This window comes from Colletotrichum paranaense, assembly GCF_030867605.1.
Source record: "Colletotrichum paranaense strain IMI 384185 chromosome Unknown Scaffold_6.1, whole genome shotgun sequence".
In the NCBI taxonomy this organism is placed as follows: Eukaryota; Fungi; Ascomycota; class Sordariomycetes; order Glomerellales; family Glomerellaceae; genus Colletotrichum; species Colletotrichum paranaense.
In genome coordinates this window covers 2,281,478-2,299,319 of record NW_026848964.1, presented here as the reverse complement: position 1 = coordinate 2,299,319, position 17,842 = coordinate 2,281,478, and the positions used below count along the sequence as shown (strand labels likewise).

At 54.5% G+C, this 17,842-nt stretch overlaps 6 protein-coding genes across 6 annotated transcripts; 4 read left to right on the top strand and 2 right to left on the bottom strand.

The window, feature by feature from the left end:
• Window positions 1-329: 329 nt before the first annotated feature.
• Window positions 330-1,784, top strand: CPAR01_08427 (uncharacterized protein; the record flags this gene model as incomplete). Its single annotated transcript, XM_060492695.1, has 6 exons — window positions 330-375; window positions 435-607; window positions 664-747; window positions 797-1,145; window positions 1,198-1,596; window positions 1,651-1,784. The coding sequence occupies 6 exons, from the start codon at window positions 330-332 to the stop codon at window positions 1,782-1,784; spliced, it is 1,185 nt and encodes a 394-aa protein (XP_060349065.1).
• Window positions 1,785-3,165: 1,381 nt separating this feature from the next.
• CPAR01_08426 (uncharacterized protein) lies at window positions 3,166-5,753 on the top strand (the record flags this gene model as incomplete). The annotated part of the gene is made up of 4 exons (XM_060492694.1): window positions 3,166-3,247; window positions 3,322-3,794; window positions 3,849-4,926; window positions 4,981-5,753. 4 exons carry the CDS (start codon window positions 3,166-3,168, stop codon window positions 5,751-5,753), a joined length of 2,406 nt encoding a protein of 801 aa, XP_060349064.1.
• A 723-nt stretch (window positions 5,754-6,476) lies between these two features.
• On the top strand, window positions 6,477-8,001 carry CPAR01_08425 (ribosome biogenesis protein ytm-1; the record flags this gene model as incomplete). The annotated part of the gene is made up of 2 exons (XM_060492693.1): window positions 6,477-6,573; window positions 6,647-8,001. 2 exons carry the CDS (start codon window positions 6,477-6,479, stop codon window positions 7,999-8,001), a joined length of 1,452 nt encoding a protein of 483 aa, XP_060349063.1.
• A 479-nt stretch (window positions 8,002-8,480) lies between these two features.
• Window positions 8,481-11,764, bottom strand: CPAR01_08424 (Sec8 exocyst complex component specific domain-containing protein; the record flags this gene model as incomplete). The annotated part of the gene is made up of 2 exons (XM_060492692.1): window positions 8,481-9,129; window positions 9,192-11,764. The coding sequence occupies 2 exons, from the start codon at window positions 11,762-11,764 to the stop codon at window positions 8,481-8,483; spliced, it is 3,222 nt and encodes a 1,073-aa protein (XP_060349062.1).
• Window positions 11,765-12,376: 612 nt separating this feature from the next.
• On the top strand, window positions 12,377-14,150 carry CPAR01_08423 (uncharacterized protein; the record flags this gene model as incomplete). Its single annotated transcript, XM_060492691.1, has 6 exons — window positions 12,377-12,448; window positions 12,547-12,762; window positions 13,058-13,208; window positions 13,271-13,441; window positions 13,514-13,813; window positions 13,972-14,150. The coding sequence occupies 6 exons, from the start codon at window positions 12,377-12,379 to the stop codon at window positions 14,148-14,150; spliced, it is 1,089 nt and encodes a 362-aa protein (XP_060349061.1).
• A 524-nt stretch (window positions 14,151-14,674) lies between these two features.
• On the bottom strand, window positions 14,675-16,753 carry CPAR01_08422 (uncharacterized protein; the record flags this gene model as incomplete). Its single annotated transcript, XM_060492690.1, has 4 exons — window positions 14,675-16,264; window positions 16,320-16,487; window positions 16,555-16,622; window positions 16,681-16,753. 4 exons carry the CDS (start codon window positions 16,751-16,753, stop codon window positions 14,675-14,677), a joined length of 1,899 nt encoding a protein of 632 aa, XP_060349060.1.
• Between the last annotated feature and the right edge of the window lie 1,089 nt (window positions 16,754-17,842).

The window sequence follows — 17,842 nt, the reverse complement described above, 5'->3', positions numbered from 1 at the left end:
AATCCCCTTAGCGGGCGAGACTGAACCGATCCCCGACGCGAATCCGCTACCGGCGCCGCTCTCAATTACAACCTGCCTCGCGACCACACCTGCATCCATTTCTTTGGCTCTCGAAGCAAGCGATTGGTTCGTCGGCTCCCTACTTCACTCTCGTGCAATCACCCTTGCACGAATCCCACGCCAGCGAAGCATAGTTCTCGTCCTCCGCTGCCCATCACGGCCCGCCTTCGAGTCTCGGATCCGTTACCCCTCACTCCTCTCGATCTCAACTTGCCCAACATCGGCCAACAATAGCAGGGCTTTGCCGTGCTGACAACACCTTCCGAGCCATGGCGCAGAACCGCCCCGCCGCCTTCAACACTCTCAGAATGGGAGGTAAGCTATAGCCAGCTGGAAACCAATTCCTTCCATGGCCATACTAACGTGACTGCCAGAGGTTATTCGCGAAAAGGTCCAGGACGGGATCACTGGAGAGACAAGAGATCTCCAGTACACGCAATGCAAGATTGTTGGCAACGGCTCTTTTGGTGTCGTCTTCCAGACCAAGCTCTCGCCTTCAGGAGAAGATGCGGCTATCAAGCGTGTCCTCCAGGACAAGAGGTTCAAGGTTCGCCATAATATTTACCGACCATGTTTTGCTATGGCATGCTGACTTGTCCAAAGAACCGAGAACTGCAGATCATGCGGATTGTCCGGCATCCCAACATCGTACAGCTGAAGGCGTTTTACTACTCCAACGGCGAACGCGTAAGCATTGTCCTATGCCCGAACCCGAATATATGCTGACACGACACAGAAAGATGAGGTGTATCTCAACCTTGTCCAGGAGTTCGTTCCCGAGACCGTTTACCGTGCGTCCCGTTTCTTCAACAAGATGAAGACGACAATGCCCATTCTCGAGGTTAAGCTTTACATCTACCAGCTCTTCCGCGCCCTCGCCTACATCCATTCTCAAGGCATTTGCCATCGTGATATCAAGCCTCAAAACCTTCTCCTTGATCCTACTTCAGGCATCTTGAAGCTTTGCGATTTCGGTAGCGCCAAGATCTTGGTCGAGAACGAGCCAAATGTGTCGTATATCTGCTCTCGATACTACCGTGCACCAGAACTGATTTTTGGTGCCACAAACTACACTACCAAGATTGGTGAGCTCATTGATACCGTCGGCGAACCCCTAATGCTAACATTTTATGACAGACGTATGGTCTACCGGTTGTGTTATGGCAGAACTGATGCTCGGACAACCCCTCTTCCCTGGAGAGTCAGGCATTGATCAATTAGTCGAGATCATCAAGGTCCTGGGCACTCCAACACGAGAGCAGATTCGCACCATGAACCCTAACTACATGGAACACAAATTCCCACAGATCAAGCCGCACCCCTTCGCTAAGGTCTTTAGGAAGGCAGATGCGAACGCTATTGACTTGATCGCGCGCCTTCTTGAGTACACCCCTACCGAGAGACAAGCGGCTGTGGAAGCCATGGTTCATCCTTTCTTTGATGAGCTGAGAGACCCGAGCACGAGATTGCCCGACTCTCGTCATCAAAGCGGCGAGATTCGGGATCTGCCACCTCTTTTCGACTTCACTCGACATGGTCAGTATTATAATCTGATTACGTCCGCTTCGTAATTTCTGACAACTTTGCTAGAACTATCGATTGCCCCGAACCTGAACCACCAGTTGGTGCCCGCGCACATCAAGCCCGTACTCGCAGGAAGAGGATTGGACATTGACAACTTTACTCCGATCCCAAAGGCCGACATGATGGCCAAATTGGATTGAGCCAGCCGAAGACTTGTCCAGGAACTCAGCGCACTCGTGGATCGTTCCCGACTTATCTCGGCTGCAAGCCTATCGTTCGACCAGCGCACACCGAGATGGAGTTCTTGCATGAAATGTAGGGGCATCGGCCTCGACCGGACGATGGACCAAATGACGATGAGATGTTACACGTGCGATGACGACTTGAAGCTGGACTGCATCGAATGCTCAAAGCGCAAAGGCTTACTGGCGAGGATTTGCGAGGTATCTTGTGCTTCGTCAAGTGTCAGCCCTTCCACTACAGTGTAGAGGAGGTATGGCAAGAACTGGGCTATTGGGGTACGCCTACGGATTCCGCAATACATGACCACCTTTTCATAGGAGGCTGTATTGCTGCGTATTGCGAAAGACGCCATTCTGGACTATATCACGATACAGGATTCTGAATGGCTTTCAATTTGTTCTTCACCTTATTATCGAAAACGCTTCAGGACGCTTTGGCAAACGATTGTCTGGACGGTTCAGCCTCACCTTTCTTCGTCTTCTCGTCACTCAGTATGGTCTGGCAAGACTTCCTCAATTATCAGAACTCGGGAGTGCAGGGAAGATACTACGTACGATTGTGGGGTTAAATCATCTCATGGTTGCTGGTAGAGAAAGGAGGAAGCTCTGGAGTCGGGATGCCCTCTCCTGTTGGTTGGGAGACGTGGGCGGTAGGTCTGGATTGGTATTAGGCATGATTCCGAGGAAAAGATTTTAGCTTTCTCTGTTTATTTATGGCAACGCAACGACGGCGAGCCAAGGAGGTCAATTAAAAGGGTCGGGACTGGCTACTTTGCTCAGACATTGGGAAAGGCTGCTATTATGAATTTGGCTCGGAGTGGCCTAGCAGAACAACTGCCAGGCAATCGACTCTATTCTTCATTCTGGGCTCATGGCTGGTATTGTTTCACACTTGTTTGCATGTGATGATGTATTATTCTCGACCGCCGAAAGTAGAAACTTGAAGCCAAGAGACCATTTAGCGAGGTCGGGTGTACAGAGAGGTATTCACACAACGTGAGGATACGAGTGAGGTACCTAGCTATGGCTCTAGCGGGAACCTGGGTGTGTCCTGTATCTGTGTGGTTCTGCCTCAGGCCAAAACGCAACGTCTGGTGGTCTTGGCGGGCAGGCAGGGGCTCACTGGGGCCAATGGACACGGCCTGCACCTGCCTTAGTACCTGAACTCACAGTTGCTAGCAGGGGAAGCTCGCGTCTTTGCTCCGTCACTTTTCGATGGATCCTGCCTCGAGGCTACGTGCAACTGAAAGATCTCGTCCCCGGTTTACCAATTGGCCTTCTCACACACACCATCACCATATCTAACCTTGCCCAATCATCAAATACGCAGCTGGTTGATATGGGCGACTACGAGAGAAGACGTTATCATGGTGGCGGTGGCGGCGGTGGAGGCTACAACAACAGGAAGAGAAGGTATCGAGGTGAGCCTTTCTCCCCATTGTGCACCTTGTCTCTGTTTCAGCGCAATCTCGCCAACTGACTCTGGCTACGACAGACGACGACGATAACGATCACCGACAGTCGCGACGTAGGATCGATACTGCGCCCCTTCCTGTGAGAGTGCGAAGACAGCTCCTCTCTCTCGCCGAATCCCCGCTGCGACGCTGGCATGAAGAGGTCCAAGGCATCGCGCACGTCGTCGCCGAAAACGCAGAGGACGCCGAACTCCGCGAGAGCTTCGTCAGTCTCGTCTTACAGCTTTCGCTAGAGCAACCGCTCAAGACACCGTTCGTCGCTGGTGTGGTTCTTCTCGTGAACACGCTTAAGCCCGAGATTGTGGATGAGGTTCTCACCAAGCTGAGCGTCGCGACTCAAGAGAAGATCCAAGCGGGTGAATGGAGAGATGTGAAGCTCTATCTCAAGTTGCTTGCGTGCCTACAAAGCTCTTTGGATGGCGAGGGAATTTTCCCCGTCCTCGAGGAGCTATTTGGCCGAGCGGTAGACTTGCAAACCGCGAGCTCTGATGACGTAGATATCCTTTGTCCTTCGCTACGTTTACCCAAGTTGCTAACATCCTTGTAGACCATTGGCACCGAGCTTGTGAAGATTATTCTTCTCACGATTCCGTACATCATGTCAGCAACGCCCGATCAGTGGCTCCAAAAAGCCGCCGACCTGATGGACAAGACCGAAATCATTGCCTCAGAGCCTCACGCCCTGCAAGTTCTGATCGATCCGTACCTCGCCGAGAAGCAAGACCAGCCTACCGGGTCCATGAGCTTCATCGGCATGCTCCAAAAGCAACTGCAGCATGAAGCGGCCAACGGCTGGGAGCTATCTTGCCTGCCTAGGCCCTGGAAGCTGCCCCTAGAGGAGATCGAAGCACAAGAGAAGCTGGATAATGCTACAAAGCATACCCTCCCCACCATCACAGTACCCGAGAAGATTGTCGCTGGATCAAGACCGCTATTCCCCGAAGTCTACTATTCGGTTTATAGCACTCAGGACGTCGAGTCTGTCCCGCCTGTCACGGATATTGCCGCGTCGCTGGTCAGAGATGGCCTGGTTGATACGATTAACATTCTCGACTTTAACCGCAACGTTACTGCGCGGTATCTTATTGACCTAGATTGCTACTTCTCAGACTCAACTTTCGTCAAGCGTGCAACCCCCTTTGACAGACTTCGGGACGTCGAAACTGGCCGCTCAACGTGGAAGCCCGAGGATGTAGCTGTAGATGCCGTGTTTTCACAACTCTTCCAGCTTCCACTTCCGGAACACAAGCTTGTTTACTACCACTCAGTCCTGACCGAGGCCTGCAAGATTGCGCCTGCGGCAATTGCTCCCAGCTTGGGTCGAGCAATCCGGCACATGTACCGCAACTCTAGCCGAATCGACCTGGAGCTCTCTCAGAGGTTTGTTGACTGGTTCTCGCATCACTTGAGCAACTTTGGCTTCACCTGGAAGTGGACGGAGTGGGTTGATGACGTGTATCTGCCTGACCTTCACCCTCAGAAGGCATTCATTATTGGCGCTCTCGACAAGGAGATCCGGCTCAGTTTCGCTCAGCGTATCAAGGGCACACTGCCCGAGCCATACCAATCACTGATTGGGCCCGAGAAAGAAAAGGATGTTCCAGACTTCAAGTTTAGTGATGAGAGTAAGTGACGAGCTGCGATTAGCGAGAAGTTTAGTAGACTGACAGATACGATAGGTACGCCCTTTTCTGCAGAGGGTCGCGAGATCGCTGCTCTGCTGAGACGCAAAGCACCTGACGAAGAGTTCCAGCCGATTATCGAACGGATCCACTCACTTGCGATAGAGCGCAGTCTGGATCCTTTGGTGACGAGCACCGATGTCTTTGTCACAGCCGTGTGCTGGGTCGGGTCCAAGTCGCTCAGTCACGTACTTGCGTGCATTGAGCGCACCAAGGATCGTCTGCTCGACGTTGGCGCGGCATCCGAGGCGGCTAAGTCCCAAATCATTACTGCAGTCATGTCGTACTGGGCGGCGCAACCCGGTGTTGCCATTTCCATCGTCGAAAAGCTTTTGAACTACTCGATCCTTTTGCCCATTTCGGTCATTGAGTGGGCTCTCTCCGGAGGCAGCCACGTGCAAGGACAATCTTCGGGCGATTCTTTGGCGCAGCCTCATGTCTTTGAGCTGGTGTTTGGTACCGTGTCCAAGGTGACTGGCCGCGTCAGACAACTTCTGACCAAGGAGGCCGAGGCCGACGAGGATTTGAAGGAGAGAGACACCAAGGCGATGCGCGATCTCTTCAAAGCGATGGAGGATGCGCTAGTTAGCTGGGCTTCAGGCAGCAAGGACGAGATGATGGAGGAGATGGACGGAGCCGGTCAACGCGATGCCCTGCTTCGCCGCTGGGGTGAGCGTTGGCTAAGGGTGTTCCGCCGGAGGTCCGCCATTGAGGAGGCCTTCATTTTAGAGGCGAGCAAGGAGCAAGTTGCTCTTGACAACGCCGTCTGAATCAGCCTGGCTGATACTGACACGACGGGCGTTGTCCTTCGTTTTTCAGGCAGCGTGCCTTCAGTATGTATGATTACTTGAAAATGGTTCATGGGTTGGCAATGGACCAGGCGAAAGCCCTGGTGGATATGAGATCAAGGATTCCGATCTCGACAAGGTAGCTCAAAACTGGCACAGATTCTTTCCTAAGCAATTTAGTATACAATGGTGGTTTCAGTAGCCGAATGAGTGACCTGGACAGCGGAAAAGGCCATTAATGTCATCGGTCCAACTTGTGTTTGATTGTGATAGCGGACAAGCCCGTTGCGCAGGGTAGTAAGTCGGTCCCTTGTGACTTGATACTGAGTACGTCCTCAAGCCCCTGTGCGGAAGTCAGCGGATGCGGGGCATTGTTCAGCCTGCTGGCCCTAGCGTTGGTCCCTTTTTTGCGCTGGAGTCATGATTGGATATGCCTAGCTCGGCGGGGTGGAAGTCTCCTGCAAGGCTGACATCAAGCTTGGGGAAAGGAAAAAAAAAAATTGGAAATGCCCCGTCTATCAACCACCGAACTCCAACATACGGGAAATCAATCGAAGCCACTCTCGCTGCCCTCGGACTATTACTTTATCACAGGGTATAAAGCAACCAAATTGTCCGGTATTTACGAATATTAGGTTCAATTTCGATTCTCACTCGGAAGCTTTGAGCCAATCGCAACAAGAAAGATTTCAGACCCTCTTCGCAATGGAGTCCTCAGTGGCCCAGGTGAAGGTGAACTTCACGACAACGCATGAGGATTTGCAGTTGGACGAGAGCAAGAGGCAGTTGATTGTGCCCGCAGGTATGCATACCCGACCGGATATCCCAACCTACCGGCTTCCCACAGACTCTGACCTTGTACAACTCATCTATAGACATCAAGCGATATGGCCTCTCAAGGATATTGAACTCCGAGTCCATGCTCAACACCTCCTCCCCCGTGCCTCTCGACTTCCTCGTCAACGGAACCTACCTACGGACCACGATCGAAGAATACCTCAAGGAGAATGGCCTCTCCTTCGAGACGACGCTCACGTTGCAGTACGTCCGCAGTCTGCTGCCCCCCGTCTACGAGGCATCCTTTGAGCACGACGACTGGGTCGCCGCCGTCGACGTACTCTCCGCCACCTCGGCCGCGGGCCGCTGGTCCGGCGACGCCCTCGCCCACGGCCAAGACCGCATCCTCTCCGCCGGCTACGACGGCCTCGTCCGCATCTGGGACGGCTCCGGCCAGTGCCTCGCGACCTCCCCCTCGGCCCGCGCCGGTGGCCACGCCAAGCTCCTGACGGACGCCAAATTCCTCTCGTCGACGCAGATCGCCTCCGTCGGCCTGGACCAGAAGGTCGTCGTCTGGAAGTACGCCGAGTCGGCCGACCGCTTCTCGGGCGAGCTCAAGCCCACGCTCGAGCTCCACGGCCACAAGAAGATGATCAACTCGCTCGCCGTCCACGGCGCCTCCAAGAAGATGCTCACCGCCTCCGCCGACGGCCGCGTCGGCCTCTGGCTGGCCTCGAAAAAGGGCAGCCCGGACGTCGACGCCGACGACATCCCCGCCACCCACGCCAGCAGCGTCAAGCGCGCCAAGCTCTCCAACTCGTCCGTCACCGTCCCGCAAAAGGGCGCCCTGGCCATGATCCAGGCCCACGCCGCCGACGCCTCCGTCACGGGCGCCGCCTTCCACCCCACCGACGCCACCGTCGCCTACTCCGTATCGGCGGACCACACCCTCCGCACCCTCGACCTCACCACCGCTTCCGTCGTCTCCACCCTCACCACCCTCCACCCGCTCCTCTGCCTCGCGCCCATGCCGCGCAACTCCTCCCTCGTGGCCGCCGGCTCCTCGGCCCGCCACGTCACCCTCCTCGACCCCCGCGCCTCGGCGTCCGCCACCTCGGTCCTCACCCTCCGCGGCCACGCCAACATGGTCTCGGCGCTCGCGCCCTCCCCGGACAACGACTACAGCCTGGCGTCGGCGTCGCACGACGGCACCGTCAAGATCTGGGATCTGCGGAGCGTGCGGCCCGCGACAAAGGACGAGGGCGGCGGCAGCGTCAGCGAGGCCGTCTACTCCATCGGTCGGGAGTGGCTCAAGGGCAAGAAGGCGCCCGCCGGCGGCGAGGGCGTCAAGGTGTTTGGCCTCGCGTGGGACCAGACGTGGGGTCTGGTCAGCGGTGGCGAGGACAAGAAGGTGCAGATCAACAGGGGGAGAGATCTCGTTGCTTCTTCGTGAGAGGATTGGTGATGGATGGTGCTGGGGTGCTGCGATTCTGAGTGGCGGGATGTATGGGTGAAATGTATGAGAGAGATGGAAGGACGAGAAAAGGTGGATGCGGAAGAATTACGAATTGTGTGCCTGTGTTTTCGTGTACATGTGGTTGGGAAAAGTTTGCTGGCATTGAAAAAGCTATAGACTACAAGAATAATACCCCCCCAAAATTTCATCGAGACTTGCAGGGTGTCATCCCTCCCATATTTCGGTGATGAATCGGAAACGACAACTCTGGTTTGTAAGCCGTAGCAACGCAGTAGGACCGAAACCACATGATAGAGCAAGTCCAGATGATGTCAGTAACCCTCTTTCTCTGTTTCTCTACCTCTCCTGAACGCCTCGCAAAGTGCAAGTATAGTTAAACCATAGCCAGCCAGCCGTGATCGAATCAACTACACATCATCAGCCATGAAAAAAAAGACCACTTCTCTCTCCTTCTTCTAAGTCTGCCACATGTGCTCGCTAAGCCCAAGCATCTTATCCGCCATCTGCCTCTTGGCGGCGCTGGCGATCCCCCGCTCGGGGTTGGACAGCTGCTCGCTAAAGCACAGTTCCAGCAGCGTCCTCAGCTCTTCGTAGCTAAACGTGTCAGACGGGTCCGCGTGCTCGTCCTTGTCTTTATCTTCGCTGGCCTTTTCGACAATAGCGTCGGGTCCCTTGTCAAAGAGGGCAAAGTAATTTGACGCGCGCGCGAGGTCGACGCCCTCCTCCACGTTTTTGAGGTTCTGCTGCAGGACCAAGATGTTGAGCTGCATGCGGCCGCATCCCTTTGCGTTCATGGGCGAGACAAAGGCAGCGTTGGTGACTAGGTAGTCGTTGATGAGCAAGCCCAGACCGGTGCGGATGAAGGCCGTTTCCTTGGCGCGAAGGTACCGCGCAATGGTCTCATCGTAGAGGACGAGGTCCGAGTTGAGATTGAGGATTTGCGGGTCAGGCTCCGTAACTTCCTGGTCGAGAAGATAGGGGGCCGTGTCGGTGGACAGGGCAGTGCGAAGGGAGTAGATGATTTCGCATCGAATCTCCATGTGGAGGGTCAAGAGCGCGGTGCCGGCAAGTTCTTCAAACGACGAGACGATTCCATCGAAAGCCCTGGTATTTGTGTTAGCAAGGCAAGAATGGTATGGGGACTTCAAGAAGAGAAGAAAACTTACTGGACGGTCTCCTGCGTCATTGGCAGACACACAGGTCCATCTTCGTTTGTCGCCTTGTTGGGGTCGTTCATGAGCGTCCACCGCTTGCTCGAGCCTCGGTTCATGTTTGGGCGGGAAGAGTCGGATTCGTTGCGAGTAATGTGACGCAGACCTGAGATCTTGACTGCAAGCCACTTCATGCTGGTATATAAAAGACAAAGAGAAGAGATGGTGTCCTTGTCTTGGATGATGTCGGCCATCTCCATGCGCTTCTCATTGGTCTGAACAATGAGCAAACCGACTTCCTTCTCGAGAAGTTCGCGCTCCAGTGTGTCCGATGTCCACAGTTGCTTGATAGTTTCTTGGACATCGCCCTCCTCTAGAGCCATCGCTGCGGACATGCGTAGCTTTGTGGGCTTGTCTGGTTGCGCCTGAGTTTTGCTCACAAGGGACTTGTACCATCCAAAAGCACGGTCGTAGTATCTCATCATCTGGGTAATGATGAGCGTGCTCAAAGCCTGATCGTGTGGGATGGTACCCAGCATGCGGCAGAAAGCTGTGACAATGGCAAAGAAAGCTGTCGTGCCCTTGAAGACGGGGCGTCTGGCAACTTGAGTCCATTCCTGGTCTTGTAAAAATGTATCAGCTTCGCCAAAGATGGTATCGCTCAACTTTCCGAGAGTCTCATCCAGCTGAGGCTGGAAGACGTTAACCAGGAAGTTATCCAAGAAGGACGTCAATGTGCTGGTGGCAAGATCTGAGCCCGGTGGTACAATCATCTTGAGACGCTGAAGGAAGACAAGAGTAGGAGGGAGGAGCAAGCTCATGTTAAAGACGCTGGGCTCGACCAGAGACTTGTATGTACCAGTTGTCTGCTTGTTCTCCCAACCTGTAGCGCCTCCTCCTCTCTTGGTGCTGCCCTCGGGTACTGGTCGCTTCTTGTCAGCCCCGGCCTTCCGAGAAGTGTCAGTCAAGCCGGGAACGGCAGATCGGATAATGCTCTCAAGAGCCTCGTATTCAGTCGTCATATCAACAGCTTTGGGGTCGCCCTCAGAAAACTTGAATAGGTGCTCTCTAGCGGCATCCTTTTTGCCATTGGCATTGGTCCCAAGCTTTGGTGATGTACTAAACTGGTACACGTCGGCGTCCGTGGTGACGTAGTTGTGCAGCAAAGAACGAATCTCGTTCTGGTAGAGATTCCAAAGCTCCTTGAAGCTACCCAACAGGGCGCTGTTGTTTCCAGCGCCTTCTCGTCGGATGAGGGCCTTGATCGCCTCGTGGAACACGCGGTGACCCTCAGCAATAGCCTCAAACTTGCCAAAAAGTGTCCACAGGAGATCGTAAATGACATCTGCTCTCATTTGGGTCTCTCGACTACCGTAGATGTGCAGTCCCTGAGAGTTGGTCGAGCCGCCGCGTAATGAGCTAGGATGCCTTTGGTCGACCTCGTTAAGTGTCTCATTCACAATGGTAAACAGCTCGACAGGTAGTCTCTGCTTGAGGGTGTCAACAGCCGTCTCTAATCTTCCCAATTTGTTAAGGGACTCCACGAGCAGTGACACGTATGAGAAGGTGTCAGCCTCCGGGTTTTTGGCCGGATCTTCAGTTGCCGATGCTTCGAAATCCATAGCGTCCAAGACCTGGTGGAAAGGAGCAATGGTGATTGATTCGTAGTTGCCCTCCTTGAGAGCGCCTTGAGTCTTGGCGAGGTTCTGCCACCGCTCTTGACAATACGGCGACTTGAGGTAGAGGTGCTCATGAAGCTCCTCAACCAAGATGTCCATGAGTGCTGTATCCTGATTGGCAAGGTAGCCCCTCAGATCGCTCAGAGCACCGATATCGTCCAGCTCTGGTTTCCTCAGTTTGCGCAGAGCATTCTGCAAGACCTCGACTGCGCTTAGGAAGCGCTTCTCGGAGATGCGGGCTTCTAGTTGATCCGGCACCAGACGCAGCTCCTCCAGCTCGTTAAGCGTGGTGAGCAGCTCATCGTAAGCCTGAGATGTGGCCGAGAGCTTCTTAAGGTCCGGGTCCGACGTGCAGAGGCTCACCTTGGACGTCAGCAGGGAGTCCTTGAGCGTGCGCACCCTCTTCTGCGAGGCCTGGATGCTCCCCTGAATCTTGTGGAACGTTCCGATCGAACTGTTGAAGCCCTGGTGGTGCTCGTGGACGATGCCCTTGAGGGAATTTTGCAGATAGTCGTGCGTCTGTCGGAACTGGTTGTAGTCGTGCGCGCGGCCTACGGAGCTGGTGTCGAGGAGCTGGAGGGCGAGCTGGACGGGCACGCAGTCGGTCTGGCACATTGCCGGCCACTCCACCTTGACGCGCTCAAGAACCTGGCCAATCTGTCTTTCCGCGTTCGTCTCCTGGATGCGCTCGCGGCTGCGGACTGGCGGTGGGCCGCCGCTTCGAAGTGTAGGTGGTGATCGGGGGTTCATCGCTGGCGGTGATCCCACGGCGTATCGGTCACCGCCGCCTCCTCTGTCGCTGCCTGAATATCCATTCCCGTATGGATCGTAATCCTCTTCTTGCCTGCCAAAGTTGCCATATCCGTTGCCGTTGCGGTAGCCGCCGCCACCGCCGTACCGATTGGACATGGTGCGGGAGCAGGTATGTATAGCGAATTAGGTCGGTAGGGAGGGGAATCGCATCGCGAACGAGGGGTCGTCAGGGAGTGAGGACCGGCAAGTATCGGTAGGGAGCGATGATCGACTCGAAGGAGAGATGCGGCGCTTATTCTCGAGTCAATCGTGCTGTCAATCTGTTGGTGATCGGGCGGAGGGGGGTGAGGATTCCAAGTTGATGAAGTTGTATTCGTGGTTGAAGTGGACGGAGCTGGCTTGTCAACCTGGAAGGTGCTGGCGTCCCGCTGCAGCTAGGGGTGCCGGATGGCTCTAGCCCAGCCGTCCGCATGCATGTTTCAGCGATGTTTGGATGTCACCCAGGGCTATCAGTGGTTCGCTTCAGCGGTCGACATCAGTTCTCCACCAACCCCGGACGGACTCCATGCCAATTGACCCGCCCTGCCGTCTCGACGCGCCGTTGCGCCGCAGACGCTCCTTTCTCAACTCCCGATACCGAAGCTTGAGACCGGGGCTGCCGACCGAGCCCGTTACTCACACCGACTCCTGAATAATGGGATGCCTGCTGGAATAACACGACGCCTTCTGAAATTCGGATCCAAGTGCTACGCTGCATCAACAGCCGTCATGTCGGAACAATTCCCCATCCAGCCTATTGGGCGTTTCTATGCCGCAAGCCAGCCGGTCAAACGACCAAAGGTATGCATCCCGGGTTTCTTGTTGCGGTGGATATCTCGTCAACATGAGTCTCATGTATCAATGAAATAACTTAATACATTTTGACTAACACGGATCAGGAGTTTGCTTGCTTCTCATATGACGACAACCATCAGTTCCATCTAGGCGACTCTTCATTGAGATACTACTACCCACCTACCCTCGGCGCCGACTTATCCAAAGGCTATGATACCTTTATCAAGCACGACGACTCTCAGCCCGAGCACCTAACAGCTCTTCTCAAGACGATCAAGGCTCACGAGGAGGAGACGGGCCAAAAGATTGACGCCCAAATCGTGACATGGCGTGGCATGATGACCAAGGCATGAAGTTACTCCTGCTATCCCTGTCCCAGGCTCAACTAACCAAGAGAAAAACAGATCATGGCATCGCCCTTTGAGGATCGTGATGGGTTAGTCTTGCATCCACCATTGCAGATTTACTCAAATGATTGGGGGCTGACAGCACAGCTAGCTTTGAAATGAACGCAACGCTGTACCAAGTGCGCATGAACACACTCCCATAACTTCCGCATACAAACAATTGAGCTGACCAAAACATAAATCAGGACTGCATGTACGGCAAGCACAGCAACGTCGTGACGATTCTATCCCTTCCGGCCAGACTGACAATTGGAATAGTTACATTGAAGAGAATCACGAGTACAAAGTGGCGTCTCAGAAGCAGCAAAACGCACAGCAGAGACGGGGACCGATCCCGCCCGAAGTGATGCAGTTCTGGGGTACACCAGAGCCTCTCTTCTTCCTCTGCCAGGGAGATGAAGTATGCTAATAGGAAACTCAGGATACAAGTTCGAGACGTTGGCCACGCTCCCCAACACTTGGGGCGAAACACCCAGAGAATACATCGAGAACAGAGACGTCGAGTTGGTGAACAACAAGGCCCAATACTGCTCCGTAGTCAGGACTGGTATAGGACAAACCGTAATCTGCATAGGCGGCGAAGTCGACGCCGGTACGTCGTCCCTCATCTCGCCCACTCAGCTTATCATCATCACCTATTGACATTACGCTACCCTTTCCAAAGTCTGGGACTCGAAGCCCCAAAAGCAGGGCGCCCCCACAAACTGGGTCGAGCTCAAGACCAGCCTCGCCATCCGCGACGACCGCGACGTCGACAACTTCCACCGCAAGCTCATGAAGTTCTGGATCCAGTCCTTCCTCCTGGGCGTCCCCAAAATAATCGTCGGCTTCCGCAACCGCCACGGCATCCTCACCGACGTCGAGGAGATTGAGACTGAAAAGATACCCGAAACCGTCCTGCGCCGCGGGAAAGCGACGTGGAATGGCGACATGTGCGTCAACTTCGCCGCTGAGTTTCTCGTTTGTGAGCTCTCTCCTCCCTTGCCCCCTTACTCCCTTCTCATCTCGAACTCTCTTACTTTCCTTTTTCCATAATTCCTCTAAACCTACCTTCTGTCGTGCCAATTTTACTACATTAGCTGCTTGAGTATGAATAAAGCCGTCACTAACCCTCAGTCGCAGGGCTTCGGCAGACGATCAACGATGACGGCGTGTGGAGGATACGCAGGCGGGCGGGCGAGCCCACCATTGAAGTCTTCAAAGTCGACGAGGCCGGGCACGGGGAGCTCTTGACGGACGACTTCATCAACTGGAGAATAAAGCTCTCCATGAAGAATGTCCCATTGGCGGAGGAGCCATAGGATACTACTTATTGGCTAATTCAAATATCAATCACGATGTTTTACACACAATCTCCACGCAAACGGGAACATGAATCATACCGCAACGAATCCCTTTTCATTGTTGAAAAAGACGCAATCTTGACGCTACCTAGGAGGTATCTAACTACTACCAAATGAAGACCCCAAAAAACGCCAAACCCAATGCGAAGCAGAAGAGCGAACATGAAAACCCGAATCGGCCGCGTGTAGACACTCATCCCGTCGTGAAAGTAAGATCATCAACGGAAAAAAGTCAGTCCCATCATCAGCGTCTTCCATCCGGATAGAAAATGAAAACCAAGCCTAACCCTCAGTGGTAACTCTCCAATCTGCCCAAAGCTGAAATGAAAACTCTCTCCCAATGCTTTTTGTGTGTGCTGTCCAACCCGGTATGCTGCGACGTGTTCATACACTTCTCATCATACAGCATGTTTCTCGTGAATAACAATGTTGTGTCAATCTTTACCCATATCCTTCAGATGACCGCCAAACAGATATCGGAGCTAGACCGCTGGCCATCTGATTCTCAAGCCCTCCGTCCACCGGCCGTAAAGCACGTCCGATAGCTGCTTGCAGTGCTCCATACCGGGCCGGGGAGGGCGACCGGGATACTTGGCTTCCACGGCCGTCTTCTCGCTACGTTCCTTCTCGGCAGATTCGGGTGTCGCAATCGACCCATTGCGCCTCCTATGGCTCTTGAGGTGTGGGTTGTTCGCTGCCATCATCAGCTTGGTCGGGCTGCTTGATGGCGTGGGAGCGGCGCTCCTGATGATAACCGTTCCTTGGGGAGTGCCATCCGACGGAATCTTGACCGATTGCTGGGGCATCAAGGCCTGGTTCAGCTTGGGATCCTGGGAGACAGCTGTCATCATGTTCTGCATGAGGTGGTAGGCACCCTCGGGATCAACAGAGTCCAAAAGCGCGAAGGCATCGGTGAGCTTCGCAAGCGCCTCCCGCCTCTGCATGCCTGACGTCTGCGCGTGAAGCTCGGCGAGGGTAGGGTCCAGGACCCTGTTAAAGAGTCGCCGCCCAAGCAGCGCCTCTTTGCTATTGGTATCAATCGCGGCTGCCCGCATCGGTGCTTTGTTCTCATTGCCCATAGTACCCTCAGGCGAGGTGTCCTCCCATGCGGTGACGGAGCCATCCGAGGGGACCCGGCGGAAGAGCCGCACGGAGGACCCAGAGTTACCGTACGACATGTCTGGTTGTAAAGGCCGTCGAGCGACGGTCGAGCGAGGCGAGCCGTTTGTTTGGATCTGTGTGCCGGAACTCTGGCGGCTCGAGGGCTGGCGACGCACAGTCGACCGGCGAACTGTCCCGGGGGCGGGTGACGAAGGGCCGAGCGGCGCGTCCTTGGGGTCGAGCCGGCGCATGGCCTCCTCTGCCGCAAAGTAGGAAGGCTTCCGTGCATGACCATTCGGCCGCTTTGGCGCCACTGACTTGACCGTGTCAAACACCCATTCGTCCGTGTCGTCCCTGGAAGACATGGTATGCAGGGTCTCTTGGTAAAAGGTGGGATGGGACCTCCGGTTCTGGTTCGCATCCCACATCTGCTTGCGCGCAATCAGCTCCTGAAGAGCCTCAACTTTGCCCGCCGATCTAATGAATCGGTGACGGAGGAGATCTTTAGCCGAAGGCCTGCGATCGGAGTCCTTAACCAAGCACTGTGCAACAAAATCCCTAAAGTCCTTGCTGAAGTTGTTCTCCAGTCGTGGAGGAGAGTTCTTTGGGATGTGGAATAAAACTTTCATCGGATGAATGTGCGCCAGGGGAGGTTCGCCGTTGGCCATCTCCATGGCAGTGATTCCGAGAGACCAGATGTCTGCCTTAAAACCATAGCCATCCTGTTGGATGACTTCGGGGGCCATCCAAAAAGGAGTGCCGACGAAGGTGTTCCGCTGGGACTTGATATTGGTCAATTGAGCGGCGACGCCGAAATCGGCCAGCTTGACTTTTCCTGCCTCGGACAAGAGAACATTGGCAGCCTTGATATCTCTGTGGATTTTGCCCTCGGCGTGGAGGTATTCGAGGCCACGAAGAAGCTCTCGACAGATGATGGCGATGTGGACCTCGGCAAAATTGGCGGGTTTGAGCTGAGGAATGTTAGCTAGCCGGACTCCGGCAAACTTGTTGCGCCAAGTGACATACCAAGTCGAGACATGAACCACCACCAAGATATTCCATGACGATCCAGAGCTTGTGGCCGCGCAGGAAACTGCCTTTGTATTGCGTGACGAAGGAACTCGCGCATGTACTCAGCACAGCGATCTCGCCTTGGATCTCTTGAATGTCATCTTCGCTTGACTCGAGGTCGATCTGCGCAGGCCTTTGTTAGTCTGTTGTTCGTAGTACACCAAGTCGAAGATGCGATGCGTCGACTTACATGTTTGATGGCGACCGTCTCGCCAGTGGCCTTTTCAATGGCTTTGTATACGACACCGAAACTTCCACCTGGACATCATGTCAGCGCAATTGTTTCCAAAAGGACGTAGACAATGGCAAGACTTACGACCGAGCTCCTCCAGAACTTGATAGTGTTCGGCGACACCCTCGTCGGCCATCGCGGCCGATTTGGACGTCATTGAATCGTTTTTGTTCGCTCAACAGAATTCCTTGCAGCAAAGATGGAGTGGGAGGGAGGGAGGAGCTGGCGACGGTCGACCCGGGAGTCCTAGACCGAGGGATTTCGAGAAGAGAGTTGCGCAGGCGAAGCGACAGTATGCTAGGAGAGTTTCGAGAGAAGAAATGGGTATCCAGGGAACGGGCTGTCGTGTGTCAGTCAGGACGGCCTGGCTTGTGTATTTAGGGCGGACCAAAAGCAATTGGGTTTAATAAAGCAAGCGGATCGACAGCAGTCTGGTTGCTTGGGACAGCGGCGGTAGCGGGCGGGCTTGTTCGCTTGTTCGCTTGTCGAGCGGGAGTCCAGGGCCTGGTCCAAGGTGAAAGTGGTCTTTTTTTCCCCCTTGGTCTCCCACTTTGGCCGTGGTACTGTGGTGCCGTGGTCAAGTGTCGAGTTGGGCGTTGGACGGTGCTTCGTCGCAAAGCTCGGGCCCTTTGTTTACTTTCTTCCGTTTTGGTATAGCTGGGGGAGCTCCGGGGAACCGCAATTTAGCACCAGGGGGGGTACTTTGTAGTGTACTATGAACCGGGGCGAGTCAGCCGATCTTGCGACGAAAAAAGCAAGCGAAGAGAGATCGGTCGAGAGCCGCTGTTTCTGAAGCATCGTGAGAATCGCGAACAAGAAAGAAAGCGGAGGAGGAGAATAAGATGTGGGAGTGGTTGGTGTTTAGTGCTTCCTTGATATGCATGAGAAATGGAGTGAGAGAAAGAGACGTACGGATACAACGGGCGAGGGCGAGAATGCAAAGTGTGCTACGTGATCAGAAAGAGGTGTGCTCACTGATAGCTGTCGTGTGAGTGCTTGCGTCGTTTGCATGCCAGAGAGATGGAAGGATTGCGAGCGTGACCTTGATCTGGCCTTGATCCGGCTTGCAGACTTTCTTGTCGCCCGTCAGTCTGTCTTGCCATCCAAGTTTCGTGCGACCTTATTCGACGCGCCAAACGTTAGCTGCGTTGCCTTGCAGATTTCTGGTTGCCAACGGCAAGTGAGTCGGCGCCAGACAATGTGTTTGGTGTGCGATGGTGCTAAGCTAAGGTATGCAGGGCCTCCC